Source organism: Lacerta agilis, chromosome 7 (genome assembly GCF_009819535.1).
Source record: "Lacerta agilis isolate rLacAgi1 chromosome 7, rLacAgi1.pri, whole genome shotgun sequence".
In the NCBI taxonomy this organism is placed as follows: Eukaryota; Metazoa; Chordata; class Lepidosauria; order Squamata; family Lacertidae; genus Lacerta; species Lacerta agilis.
Window position 1 is genome coordinate 76,834,899 of NC_046318.1, and position 15,410 is coordinate 76,850,308.

At 41.3% G+C, this 15,410-nt stretch overlaps 1 protein-coding gene across 3 annotated transcripts in view; it reads right to left on the bottom strand.

Annotated features, from left to right (window-relative positions):
* The window catches only part of NDRG1 (N-myc downstream regulated 1), a 53,659-nt gene that overhangs the window by 14,808 nt on the left and 23,441 nt on the right, over positions 1 to 15,410 (bottom strand). For all 3 annotated transcript variants that reach the window (XM_033155887.1, XM_033155886.1, XM_033155885.1), the window contains exons 2-6: positions 12,175 to 12,253; positions 9,796 to 9,831; positions 2,414 to 2,519; positions 1,625 to 1,745; positions 426 to 488 (exon numbers count right to left, since the gene is read on the bottom strand). In XM_033155887.1, the coding sequence (XP_033011778.1) occupies positions 426 to 488; positions 1,625 to 1,745; positions 2,414 to 2,519; positions 9,796 to 9,831; positions 12,175 to 12,237 (389 nt within the window). In that variant the 5' untranslated portion in view covers positions 12,238 to 12,253. The remainder of the gene's footprint in view (positions 1 to 425; positions 489 to 1,624; positions 1,746 to 2,413; positions 2,520 to 9,795; positions 9,832 to 12,174; positions 12,254 to 15,410) is intronic.

Sequence of the window (15,410 nt, forward strand, 5' to 3'; positions counted from 1 at the left end):
AAGGAGAAGCAAAACATTTCACAGTGGCAGTGTGCCAAACAATGTCAGTGGAAAAAAGCAGTAGGTAAGCAAAGTGAACTCTTATTTACTCATGGGGCTGGGCACCCACAAATTTCAGTGCCAGGGCCTTACACATTGCATGGCACCCATGGACACTGGCACTCACGGTCATGGGGCCAAGTTGGCACTTCTGCTGTAGCCACAGTGATGTGGGTTCCCTGTAGAGCCAGACTACAGAAAAGTTCGACAGACAATTGATTCCAGAGCCACTTCACTTCAAATAAGCTCCGCAGAACTCAACAAGGTAGAAATAAGCATGACAGAGTCCACCAAGTGGTAAACTCAGGCAGCCTTGGAATACTGTCATGCAATGGGAAATTTGCTTCTCTCAATCTGCACTTAAAACCCCGAGTGATGCTACTTACCCAAACTGTTTCAGAATTCCAGGAAGCATTTCAGCCAATTGATCCATTGAAGGGTACATGTATCTGCAACAGTGATGATTGAAGACACAATTTAGTCCAGGCTCAGTTGAAGGATAGGATTTCTACTTCTAAACAGGCAATGTAAGAACAAAGCACCGGAACTCCTTCAACAAAAGTTTGGTGCTAGAGAACAAACTATACCAGTTTACCTCCACTGGGGCTATAATCTGCAAGACGAATGTTCTTCAGAAGCAAAATATCAGGTTTAACTAGCTCAATTCATACATTAATATTAATAATATATTAAAATTATTTCCATGTTTTGGAACTGAGGTTGACTCTACAGCAATAGTTCCATTCCCTCATTCTAGAAGAGCTGGGGTTAGCCTTTGTGACATTACATATATAGACACGTGGCCAAGCACAGCAGATGGGAAGCACACATGCAAGAACTTTGTGGACAGAACATTATTCACTCATAAAACTGCAGCATGCACACAGCAAGTTATGTTTCCAGGCAGATACATTTCAGCAGTGGCAGGGAGCTGGAATGGAATATGTTTGCTTGCTACCGCAATATGTGAAGCAGCCCTGAAAAGCATGTTATTCTGGACTGGTTCAAAACTCCCAAGTTATTTCATATGGCAACTCTCACCATGAAGCATGTTACTCCAGGAAGAAAAGAAAGAAAAGGCTGGCATTTGCAACAAGAAGGGATGCAAGACCATATACTTTCGGCACCATAAGGAGCAATTATAGACAAAGATGTATCTCCACTACCAACAGTTTTTACTTCCTCTGTGCCCTTCCCCCCCTCACCCTCCAAACATACCTACAGTCTTATTTGTTCATTCTGTCAATATTCAATAAAGTATTCATGTCACCTAAAGTTTATCCCTAAGAATGATTTATGAAATCTGTCTGCTCTTTAAAATCACCCTCCAAGGGTCTGCTCAGGGTACCTCCCATATTCAGAGTTTAAGCATGTGGCTACTGGGGACAAAGCCATCTCTGTAGTGAAGCCCCGGTGATAAAATTCCCTTCTCTGGAAATGTCCAGCTGGGGCCAACTCCAGTATTTTTTTGTTACTGTGTTAGAGGGTTTCTTTTAGTGGGCTTTAAACGGAAGATTGAATTTTGTTTCCTTTTCTCTTTTAGACTGGATTTCATATTACTGTTCAGTAAGTTTGCAGAACTTACCCAGGTGGAAAAGAGGCTGCCCCATCTTGCTGTCCAGGCGCATCCACATGGCAGACTGCAAAATGTTGTGTGATTTCTTGCATGTCTTCAAAATTGAAGAGGGGGTTGAAGCAAGTTTTGTCTGCAAGGAAGAAGCGCAGAGCAAGAAGAGAAGGTAGAAACATCAATGAGAGAACAGCAGTTGTCAGTCCTCCACACCTTGCAACTTGAGACCTCCATCCCCCAAATCTCAAAACAAGGAGTTCACTTAGACAAGTTATTCTTTTTTTAAAAAAGAGAGAGAGAAGTAAGCTTGCTTGATAGGCACCAATTAAAAAGAGGCCTTTCAAATCAATGTTACCCATGGGCCACTGCTCTACCGGTAGTTCTATGTGTTTGTATAGCACAAGTTCTAAGAGACGGTTTTCATAAAGGTTTTACCACTGTCTATTTCAGTTCATGCCTCATTTATATTTATTATATATGGTCCTAAACAAAGTGCTAAGGACCATATTAAACAAATATACAGTAGGAAACACAGCACTGCTGACATATGTCTGGATTTTCGTGGACGTGTCACCTACAAACTGCCACCCACTGCAGTATGTCCAGGAAATGCTTTGGTGCATGTAGAAGTTGGACCTGTTTAAAAGAGTGTTTAATTATTATGCAGTCCCATGGATCAGTATGGATAAGAGGAAATAAGCTAGAATTAATGCACTTTGTCACAAGAGAAGCAGCTGTTTGTGCACACTTGCTATGAGAGCAGCGAAGGCGTGCCCCACCTTGCCGACACATTATCACACTTACGATTGAGTCCAATGTCATGGTATGTTAGAATGGCAGGCCTATTTCCTCGAGGAGTCCCACACATGGTAACATGGACAGAGCCATGTACTGTCTCAATATCTTGTTCCTGTAGGGGAGAGAGGGACCATTAGTAGGCAGCAACAAAAGGGTACCTTATTTAACCATCACCTAGCACCACTTTTGACTGGTGTTGAATGGATCTATTTACTACTACCAGAATTTCCAGTAGTAAATGCTTCACTTTCTGCTGATTGGCTACCAACCTGCACTTTCAAACGGTGCACAATTCCTTCACAGGAATTGTTTACACATCAATTGCCCGCAGTTCGCTACACACATGCTAAAAAGAATACTGTGTGCTAGCAACTCAAAACTGATACCGTGATTTGAGTACTTAATTCTACAATCTAAATTAAACTAGGGAAATGAACCCTGTGAACATAATCACAGTGGAACACTATCAGGACTTGGTTATGCTAAAAATATTCAGCAATTATATTGCTTGTTCTACCAAGGTTATGGCTCTAAAGGCATATGATATGATATGATATGATATGATATGATATAGCAATCTTGCTGAAGCAAACTGGACCTGGTAGAAAGGTTGAAAATAAAAATAAAAATATTTGCCCATTAGCTGTATTTGCTTTAGGATACATATGACTTGTTGTAGGATCTACAAAAAAAAAATAAACAAGAAGTATTCTTGTCCACTGCCAGTCCTGCAACCAATAATAGTTTTTAAAACGGTTGTCTGAAATTATTATGTACACACTTAGAAAGCTGCTACCTACACTGTTGACTGATACCCTCCTGTGGTAAAACTGTATATACATATTGGACAGATATCTTCATACAAGAATAATCACCCCTGGCAAATCTACTGCTACTCTCTAGTAATCTATTTGCTACAATTACTGTCTGGTATTAGTATAAGAACTGCTAGAAGTAAGTCTGACCTCACCCTACAAATTACAGCAACTTAGTAATTTTACTTGCTATGAAAATTTAAAACAGACATATACAAATACCTTCCACTCCACAACATGCTCTTATATGTAGACAGAAAAGTGCCCATTATGCAATTGTTTGACAATCAAAACCTCCCACAATTTAGAATTCTGAAAGGCTGACATTACAAAATGTAGGATACAATTTGTTTACCAAGCATCTTTTCCTTGCTGCATATAAACCTTAGGACCAGAAAGCTCACTCAAGGTCACATAACTCAAGAGTGCACCTCTCTGCATCTAGGATTCCATAACATCAAGAAACTAACAGACCATAAAAGGATGGTTCATTTTACTCCAAAGTTTTATCACATATAAAGCACTACAGTATGCACATACTGAACAACCATATCTGTCTTTAAAGAAGAACTATACATTTTAGTTTTTACTTTACTTTTTCCCACTGGAAGTACTTACAGCATTATGTAATAAATAGGCAGTATCTTCCACATCCAGCACCATTTTTAGACAGTGCAGTTTGATATTAATCTCAAGGAGTCCAGAGAGAAATAAGGATCAGGTTTTACTTGGACCCTATGGTAAGCTGGGTTATATAGCCAAGCTGTTGCTCTGCCTAAGCCCACAACTCCCATAATGCCCCATCAGAAAAACCAACACAAACTAGTTCAGAAGGACGTCATTCTTAAGTAGGATTTAAGACCGGTTTAACCGCAAGTGCCCATACCATACAGGTCAGACATCCACAGTGGGGGCAGGGAAGGGGCAAGGCAATACTGGGTTTTACTGTCTGGAATAGCCCTTGGTTTATGTGTAGCAGTAGAGTCGTGCTAATGCCATACAGTATCTCGAAGAGGAAATCCATCTGCATGGAGAGCCTTGCCACTGGGTGAGCACAATGTGCCAGATTATTTTTGACCCAGCTGAAAGATCCTACTTAGGAAAGCCTTCTGTTCTGTCAATGTCACCCAGTTTCATGAAAGGCCAAGGTGGGGCACGGGGGAAGATTAAGGTCTTAAAACTCACACTGGTTTAGTGCTCCGAGGGTACAAGGAAGAGCACGCAGTCAAGAGTGTAAATGAGTAAGTGTTTAGAAGTGTCAAAAAGTAAGCTGAAAATCACTTGGGTCATATGGGAGGAGAGAGCAGTATAGAACACTATCTGACCCTTGTGGTGAAATCAGTGTGAAGGACCTGCTTCTCATAAATACAGTTCTTATGGTAGAATGATCTGATGCAAATTCCACTTGGAAGGTTTTTTTTTTAATTAATCTCTGGAATTACTGAAGATCACAAACTGCTGCAACACTCTAAAACCCCAGGTGTAAACTGGATTGTTCGGGGGAAATGTATCACTACTGTTACCACTTTGAGATATTTTATATACCGGTGACTCCCTACATACACAGGGGTTCCGATCCGGGTCCCTCACGTGCATATGTGAAATCACATAAAATGGGGAGCACCCTGGAAAGTCCTAGTGGCTCATGAGGAGACTCATCCCACAGCCCAAAGAGGACCTGATTGGGCTCCACGGATGATCTCTTCGTGAACCAAAGTGGCAGCTGGGCTTTGTTGAGCTGCTCAGCCTCACTGCCATTATAATAGCTGATTTGTGAGGTAGCGCAGCAGCAGTCGCCGCTTCCCAGCGCATCAGCTAAACAAGCCCTGCTACTTAACAAAGTGCCGTCATCCCCCAGCTCACAGGAGCCTGCACGGCATGGTGGCTTGCTCAGCTGAGGCACAGGGAAGCGGTGACTGCTACCCTACTCCACTGAGACATGTACAAATACTACAACTATTGGGCAGGAAAGATGCATGCAATGGCCCTTTAGGTGCATGTGGGAGCCTTTTAATGAAGGTCCAAAGTTAAGAACAACTTACAATGAGCTGCATCATTCACAATCTCATTTTTATAACACCATCAAGTAATGCAGTGGTGTGCAGAGAATCACACAAAGCTGCTATGCAAGAGCAACGTGGAAGAGCAGCCCTGAAGAAATGCTCAAGCGTCCTCTGCAGGAGAGCCATATCATGTAATGCAATCCATAGTCATTAGCAGTATATGCTACAATGATGTCTGCTGTGATGCAAGAGTGAAGTGAAAAAGGAAGCAATACATCTTTTTAAAAACAGACATGTGTCACAGAGCCAAAACCAATTTGTGCTCCAGTGAATTTCTCAAAGGATGTGGATGTATACACCTCCCTTTCATACAGGGTAGGGGCTTTCTTCTTTGGGGCCACCATGAAGGCACACTCACCCGTTTTGACTCGTTTGATCTTGGGCATTGTTCTTTAATGCAGACTGATTATTCTTCTGAGACTCAAAAGCTCCTATGAGGTGATGAGCATCAGGTGTGCTGCTGCTTTAACTGACTCCCCACAAGGTGAGTTGCCTGCTGGTTGGAAAGGACTCAATCTCCCTAGGTGTGAGGATGTCTCTTATTATAGTTCCAGGTGAGAGATGGTAAAGTGTTTGCTTTTTTCTGCTGCTATTGGATTGTTTTTATTTAGTGGATCTATTTTTCTGTATGTGGTTAATGGTTAGTTGACTGTTTTGAGTGTTTTATTGACGTGAATAAATGGGGACTGTGTGCTTTGGTTTTGTGCAGGTGGAATGAGTTAAGTGACTGTATGGATTTCTTGAACTATTTATGAGATCTTTATGTTGGGACTGTAATTATGTTGCATTTTATGTTTCTTGATGTCTGTATACAATTTGTTTTATGGTACTTAGTTTAAAGTATGTAAAATATTGTTACAAACATTGGTTTTGAATATGGAATTTGTATTGTGCTTCTTATACAGAATTCTTGTTGGGATTTGTAAAAAGAAAGAGAAAAATGAAGTCCTCTATAAACCAACTAAATTAATGCATTAAATAGTACAACAAACATTATTATGGTGTAAAGTGGCTTTTTGTTTGTTTTAGCTGCAGTCACGGACACACTACTTTTTTATTTCTGTTGTAGAATACGCGGCTCCCATAGCTATAGATTGTAACTCCTGCCTCCTCACAAATACCATAATTCCAGTTTATTTTAAGACCATGTCCCCAGATTGTTAATTGGATTGAAAACTTTCCCATGCAGGAGCACATTTGCAAAAAGAATTCATGACAAGCACAAAGTACAGCCAAATCAAAGCCTTCTTCCGAACAACAAAGCTCCAAGCTTCATATCACAACTGACCTGCTTGTCTGATTTCAGGGAAGATTTTTTTTTCAATAAAGATGTAGCACACTGAAAACAGATGGCAGCATCCCCTAATCAACGTCAGTGTTGTAGTAAGAGGCTCTTTACTGACCGATTTGTATTAAAACACTATCTTGGGGGCGGGGGGGGGGGGGGAAACCAAGGTACACTAATCCGATAGAAGGATAAAAACAAATGTGCCATCTGGTCAGGTTATCTCTTGCTTTTAAAGAGGCAGTTTCCTGCTCACTAGACTAAACAATTGCACGTGAGCATTAGTCAAACACACCCAAGAGGTGCCATCACAGCTTGAACTGGACTGGAGCAGTTACACTTTGGCAACTGTCTTCATTAGAGGAAACATTTGTATGTCAATTCCAAATGAACAACCACATTAACGGCAGGAATACACAAAGAGCTGTGGCACTTGTGGAGGGTAACTACTTTTATTTGGCAAGAAATCAGATAGCCACTAAGCTACTTGTAGGCAGCGAGCTGTACTAGCTGTGTTTCTCAAGGGGGCTCTGCACATTCCTCATTTTGTTTTAAACAAAGTTCGGCCCTGAGTGCTCACTAGAAGGACAAATCCTGAAGTTGAGGCTCCAGTACTTTGGCCACCTCATGAGAAGAGAAGACTCCCTGGAAAAGACCCTGGTGTTGGGAAAGATGGAGGGCACAAGGAGAAGGGGACGACAGAGGATGAGATGGTTGGACAGTGTTCTTGAAGCTACTAACAAGAGTTTGGCCAAACTGCGAGAGGCAGTGAAGGATAGGCGTGCCTGGCGTGCTCTGGTCCATGGGGTCACGAAGAGTCGGACACGACTGAACGACTGAACAACAACAACAACAACAACAACAACATTGTAACAGTCAACCTTTTGAGTCAAAACTGGCTCAACAAAGTAGGCAGCTGTCAATTTAGGCATGCAACACTTCACAACCATGAACCAATTAAATTCAGCAGGAGTCAGCAGAACAAGAACCAACAATAGCAAGAGACTCAAAGAAGATGCCTAAGCTAGCCTGCAAACAGTTATTACCTATATTTGTTTGAAATGTGATACCACATACCCCCTCTCAGTTTGTAGCATGCTCCTTTAAGACTTGCCAGTGTTGTGCATGTGTGGCACAAAGCCAAGAATCAACACACCATGTTACAACCAGGGAGTTTCAGATATAATCCTATAATCAAAACAGTCAGGTCTGTCTCATATAGCACACGGTCGTGGTGTGGATAGGGCTACAGAAGGATCTATTTTTAATTTAGTAGCTATGTATGATTTAACAGAAGCACCTACATACCTGTATTCTGTGGAACAAACACTGTTCTCACAAGGTACAGGAAAATTCTCACCTATTTACTGTTATGTTAACTGGACTTTTGCATTACTAATGCATGGGTACCAAAAAAGTGTAGATTCACTGTTTCAAAAGTTACAGCCAGCCCTCCTCCTGCAACCAAGCAGCAACTCCACCCCATTCCAACCAAAGTAGATCTTAACACTTCAAAGACATCCCATTGATAATAACCACTTTCTATATTTACGTATCTGATACAAATCTACCACAACTCAAGTCTATTTGTCAATGAACTTAATCTACCTCTAGGCTGTACTGAATAACTGAATGCTCCCTACGGGAGGAGGAGGGGGGGGTCTTTCCTTCAAAAAAAGATGGAAGACAATCCTTCCAGGAAAACACTAGATATTAGTGAGAAGGCTAGTCTAGAATCCTTTCCCTCCAAATATGCTTCTTTTTTCTGTTTTAAAGACGGGGGGAATGCTTTCATACAGATAGAATTCAATCCTGCAAGCCTATTACCATCTAGATGCAGATAGGCCTTGTTATGGAACTGGTCAAACAAGCCTAGTTTGGGCAGGAAAAAAGTACATCACAAGCTTTATTAGCATGGCATGAGCACACAGTCTTCCAAGTTCCTTTATCTAACAATTTTAATATTTTTCTATGCTTAGGGCATAACACAGGGTAGACATTAGTTGCCCATTTATGTGCCCTGCTTGCTTGCTGATTTTAAAATTCAGGAATGTTGTGCAATTTTTTTCTAGGTATTTAACTACAGGAATTTCTCTTCCTCCCACCCCCATTGCACCGTCGCCATGTGGATAGATCAATACAGCTATTTCAATAGAACAGAACGCACTCATCTTGTTACAGTACAAGAAAGGTTTGGCTTACTAAACACACAACACTATGAAGAGTTCAACTGCTGGTCATTAAAGAATGGCCAAGAGCCATGCTACTTTAACTGATTGCTTGACTCCTCTTCACCACTTGTAGTTGTGTGGTAGCAGAAGATCTAAGGTTTAAAGCACAAGTCTCAGATTGTAGGCTGGACTACTACACTGCAAGAAATAACTTCTGTATAGACTCCTGTGAGTGTCACACAAGCATTCAGAGGCTTCCGAATCTCTGGGTGATTCCTTGCTGTGGGCTTGCCTCATATCATATTGCATTATATCCTATCTACAGGTGCTCCCAGATCAGTAATGTACAAATATACATGACTGCTCTGATGCTTAGACAACATGTATAATCATGTATTATTTGTTTCTACTTGGAATCGGTAGTTTACCCAACTATAGGGTAATTTGAAGCCTAGCAAATCTTTAACCTAAAGCTGACCGAGTAAAGATCAGGCAAACATTTATTTTCTTCAGTACAAACATTGACACATTTAATACAAATCAATTAACAATTCAACCAACTGGTTCTCAAGCCACCACCCTTTGCTGTTTCTATTTGTAAGTTTTTAGAAACCAGTATGAGAAATGTGTGTGGCAGAAAAAAAAATAAGATGAAACAGAGATAACATGCTAGAAAACTAACTACTAGGGTACCTGAAGCAATTTCTCTACTCATGCTGCTGCAATAGCATTTTTCCATAAATTGATATTTTCATTTGATTTTCTGTCTGGCCTTCACCATAAGAACCCAGAGCAGGTTACAACAATAAAAGATACAATTATGAAAACAAACAAAACCATTACAATTATAAAACATAAAACCGTTCCAAAAGGAGCAGAACAGTATAACATGGTTTCAAAAAGATTTATGAAGGTTTAGTAATATAATCATGGAGTATTTTTAGTTTTGCTAAGCAGGGCATAAATAAAAAGTATAGTTAAGAATCTACAAGTTGATTATATGTATGCCGTAGAGTTCTGAAATAGGTTTTTACTAAATTGAAGCTCTGCTTACCTGAACATCAAAGTCAGGTAGGAGATGTGTGATTGCCTAGAAAACCATCATACAGAAGAAGGTCAGGGGGAAAGAATCCAGGTGGTTTGATTTCAATTTTAAAATGCAAACAAATTGTGGAATTCTCCTGCTCATGGCTGGCTGGCTCTCTCCACCCCCCTTTTCCAGGACACTCCAATGCATTCTCCCCTTCTTTGGTATTCCACCCCCTCCCTTCCATCAGTCATCCAGCATTCCATTACCACTGAGCATGCTCAGTGCTCACTGGGCTGCTTTCTGTTGGAATCCCCATGCAGCAAATGTTTTTACTAATATATATATATATATATATATATATATATATGTGTGTGTGTGTGTGTGTGTGTGTGTATTCTGCAAACTTTGAGGCTTCCCCACCCCCCACAATCCTGCTGATAACATTTCTCTTCTGTGTTGATGGTGCATAAGGACCAGCACTCAAGAGAACAGAGATCATTATTAGGGGCAATGGATTCAAACTACAAGAAAGAAGATTCCACATAAACATTAGGAAGAACTTCCTGACAGTAAGAGCTGTTCGGCAGTGGAATTTGCTGCCAAGGAGTGTGGTGGAGTCTCCTTCTTTGGAGGTCTTTAAGCAGCGGCTTGACAGCCATCTGTCAGGAATGCTTTGATGGTGTTTTCTGCTTGGCAGGGGGTTGGACTGGATGGCCCTTGGGGTCTCTTCCAACTCTAGGATTCTATATGATGATGCCAGAAGATCAGGGATGGGGAACTGTTTCTGGCCGGTGGGATGGATCCCTAATTCCCCCACTCTTCCCGCGTCAACTTTAACAGGTGGGTGGACAGCCCATATATCAGCCACTGGACTTGAGATCAAGATGCCAGGTAAATGGCACCTGCCAAATTCAAAAGGGCTCACTGTGACTGCTGATCAGTTGATCAACAGTTACAGTGACCTCCTTTGAAGGTGCACTTCAAAGCCTGCCTTCTTCAAAGGTTTTTTTCTATTTCAATCTGCTTCTCAAAATGGAGCTTTGTTTTGGGAAGTGGTTTGAAAGTGGACAAGCTACTTTGAAGGCACACTCTTCTGCCAACTGGCGCTTGGAACATACCTTTTAAGAAGCTTGCTGCATTTACTCTGTGTTGGGGGGAGCTCCATTTTGGAAGCAGTTTGAATGCAAACTGTTTCAACACGGAGCAAACAAGTCCTACTGGGGAACTCCCTGTGTGCAGCTGATCCCAGGGATGCTTCCTCTCAGCACTGATCAGCAATGACAGAAAGCTCAACTTGCAAAGGAATAACTGGTAGTTCACATTAAGTGCCTAATCATTCATTTGCATCCATGTCTGTACAGGCCCCACACCTGAAGTCATATAGACTGTCAGATGAAGGGCAGGTGGCCGTGGTTTGTGCAAAACATCCATGTGGGCCAAACTGGAACCAGTGCCAGGACTAATTAAACCCACAGGCTGCATGTTCCCTACTGCTGTTTAATTTTGTCTTATCAGAAGTTCTACTTTTTAGAACTAGGGTTTGTGAAACTTGGAACTCCAAGTGAAAAGTAGTATTCAGTGTAACATTAGTCATGAGCCATGGTTAGTGCACACAGTCATAGAATTTCTGCTTTGCTCCTCCCTTCCTCCCAGTGGATAAACAAATCACAGAGGTCATATTAGCATTAAATTTGAAATGGAGTGTGTGGTCTCCTTTGCCCAAAATCTAGGGGCAACAAGTTGGGAAAGGATGCTTTAGAGCATTATGCTTTACAGGAAAAGGACAACTGGCTGATCCAGAGTGATCTTGTGCTCTCCCAACACCAACACTACTATCACCAGTAGGGTACCTAGGCTCCCTTGCAATGAGCTGTATTGGCAAACCCCTGTCCCTTGTGCCCTTGGCAAGGAGATGTTGGCGGCCCAGAGCAGTGGCCTGTGGAGCACATGGACTGACAGGTGGGCTCCTAGTCAATGGTCCTGGAAAGAGTGCCAACATGAAAATTCAGCTGCTAGCACTTCTAAAGCAAAGGGGCCCTGTTAAGTCATGTGAAGTGATACTTTATTCTGTTTCACTCATGTAAACCCAGTCCTTTGGTACTATTATTCCCAGGGTGGCAGAAGAATGGAAAGTGAAGTAATTTTTAAAAGGCAGGATAACACAAACGTTAAAAATGGGCCTAATTTACGTTATAAAATTCTTGGGCAAATAATACATTCTTTATTTGGTGGCAGAAGAAATAAGATTGAGGGGCATGTGGGCTATGGTGGACCTTTTTCTGGTGGCCATGTACCTAACCTCAGAAGGCAGGGGCATCTGAAGAAGGGCTTCAAAAGATAGCCTCTGCCTTAGGACAAATTCATGGGGGAGTCAGTGGTCCATCATCATCAGGTTTAGCTTACCTCTTCTCTCTCCACTAATGGTTTCACCTCCGTAATGTGAGCGTCAGGGCCGTCTGCCGACATTGTCAGTAGCTGGTACCTAAAAATGTCAAGAACAACAGTCCTGATTACAACTAATATTTACTACATACGAAAATAGATTTCTACAATTTTATGAAATTTCTCAAGAGTGAAAAGTGCAAAGACACACAGAACACTGCAAATATTAAAAAAAGTATGGCATGTGGCACATAGACTATGTGAGGCAATGAAAATTTATCAGTTTGTTTCATCTAAAGTTACAAGATTACACTGAAATTCTGTATTTTAATATCCAGGAATATACTCATACTATTAATCAATCTTATGTTGAATCTTGAAACCAGAATGCTTGAATTAACAGAAACCAGATTAAGAGAAAGTATTAGGAACACTATGGACTATTAGTTTTTTTATTAGTACACCGAAAGGAACATGCCAGTCTATTTGTTTCAAGTAAAGTGCATAAAATAATGAAGGAAACCACAGGTGGGGAAGCTGAATAATAAGTTCCTGCAGTTTTCCAGCAGGAGCTGGCTAAAGGAACAAGCCTGCAGCCTGCGTAACACACAACAAAGTTTAGACACAGTAGCTTTGGGTCGGCTACAAAGGCCTGGATGTCCTTTAAACAGGAATGCAATTTTCCAACGTATGATTAAGAACTGAAGCATTAAGAACTAGCTTTTAACAGTCACACTTTTTATATGGCTTCTGGTTTCTTTTGAAAAGGGATTACATATTTCTACACAATCAATGAGTGTTAACTTGCAAAAGAAAAATAGATTAAATGAAATCCTTGGTTGTCGATTATTTAAAGAAACTGTGAAGGATGTGCCACAAAGAGAAAGTCAGTTGCAAAAATTGGTTTAGACAATCACACCTCACACCGACCCCGACCTCTCTCACCGCCAAAGGAGCACAAGCAAACAAGAGAACCTACATAAATAACACTGGCACCAAACCCTACTCATATCAAGTAAAAAAGAAACATCGTCACCCCACCCCACCTATCTCCCCGCCCCACCCACCTCTCTCCTCTTTTCTTCCTAACGTCTCAACAACAAAAACTGATTTGTAAAAATGTTATATGGAAAAATACAAGAGAGACACTGCACTACCTTTGTAACTCAAGAAAATCTTTAATAAAAATATTTTTAAAAAATTGGTTTAGATTAAATCAAGTGCCGCTTATAATGAGGAAAATGGCAGTTTGTGTTCTGTCGAACATCAAAGGCTCCCTATCAAGATTCAACCTCTAGAGGGAGTTAAGAGCACATGGACAAACTACTCTGTGTTCTTTGAACTACTTGAGTGAATCAGGCTTAACAGCCTGGGAACATGGGAAGGTGTGTGTCTTTCTACAATGCACCGCAGTGGAAGCTGGTTCATTAGGGGAAATGGGCACTGGTTCTCACCAACCTCAGCCAGCCCCCACCTGGCTGCCTTCTTACTTGCAACCAGTCCAGGCGGTGGATCTGGCTGTCAGCACCATCCTCTTTATTCTGTGTTGCCCTTGTAGAACTCAGCAGGTAGGAAGCTGGAGACAAAGTTTATTGGCTCTGGCTCCACCCAATTTTGGTCTCCCTGCCTTCTGCTCTTCCAATCGTAATGGGCACCAGCTACCACTGATGCATTGAGAACAAAAAGCAAAGTTTTGCTCTCGTGAGCAAGTTGACAAGGAAATGTTACATTTCCATGGAGTCAATAAGAGTACAAATGCATAGGAAGCTCAAGATGGTTTTTTTCCTTAAATCGTTGGAGGTCATTCAAGGATGAATTTGAAAACTTCAGCTCCAAAGTAGGACCCCTGCCCATTAAGATATGTCAATTAATCATTATATCTTGTCTCTTCTAATGGATGCCACAGTGGGAAGCGTATTACAGTATTTTATCTATCCACTGCACACAGATACAGCTAGAAGAATGAGGTGCTGGGAGAAATGTAACTGCATAATTAGAAAACTTGCATTATATGTACTTTGAGAAAAATGCCTCTGTTCAAGAGGCCAAAATACAAAACGTGCTTTATATCTGTAGTTATTCATGCTAGAAAATTTACAGATGAATTTTAACAAGGTTCTCTACTGGGGCCCCCTCTCCACCTTTTGCTACTTTATAGGTCATAAGGTCTTCTAAATAGAATAGCCTGCTTATGCAGTCATAATAGGTTCCCATCAACCTCAGTCTCATTAATGCAATTGTGGCCAATCTAGTTAAGGATTAAAGCTCAACACTGTCACTCTTGTTAGAATTAATGACCCTTAATTGTGTAGCAAATTCCCCTTCAAATGGATCACGTACCAGACTGGGAAGGAGAAAACAAAGTCACTGTGCGACCTCAAAAAGCATGACTACGCATTGTAACTCCACAGCCTGGGTCTTCCAAGAGCCAACTATACCACTGATGTAGTTCTCACCTCCATCTGTAGAGCCTCCCTCCTCTCATGGCTTAACAACATATAGCACAGAGACAAGAGCGGAGGTTGCCATCTGTGAATATAATTCTTCCCAGCATTTGTAGGACCCTGAGCTCTGGGGTATTTAAGGCAGCCAACACACACCCTCAGCTTCAGTCCCCAAACTCTCTCCAAGTTTCTTGCTTTCAAGCTGGTTCTCTGGTTATCACTTGTGTCAACTAAGATACGATCTATAGGCATATTACAATTAAAACCTAAAAGATCAGGAGTATACATATGCCATTCTGGTTTTTGTTATGAACATTTCATAATACAGGGGTACCTCGGGTTACGTACTTAATTGGTTCCGGGGTGCCGTTTGCAACCCGAAAAGTACGTAACCCGAATGGCGATATCGCGCTTTGCACATGCGCAGCCTGCTTCTGCGCATGTGCAAACTGCGCAGAACGCTTCTGCGCATGTGTGGACCGCGCACGCGGCAAAAACACTTCCGGGTTACGGGAGCATGTAACCTGAAAAAACATAACCCAAAGCGGACGTAACCCGAGGTACGACTGTAGTTGACTTCTAAGACCTATTATGAATTACATTTTAACCCTTGATCAATTTAGTGGCTTATACTTAGTGAACCTAGTAGTAGAGTTCATTTTGTAATTAAGTACAACAGAGTTTCAACAGTTGAAAGTGACCCAATCGAATCAACCTTTTTCTGGCTTATGTTTGGGTTATGTTTGGGTTATGCATTGTGTTTCCACAATGTAGATAAATTAGAATGAGGAGCTATAATCTTACAAGTCACAT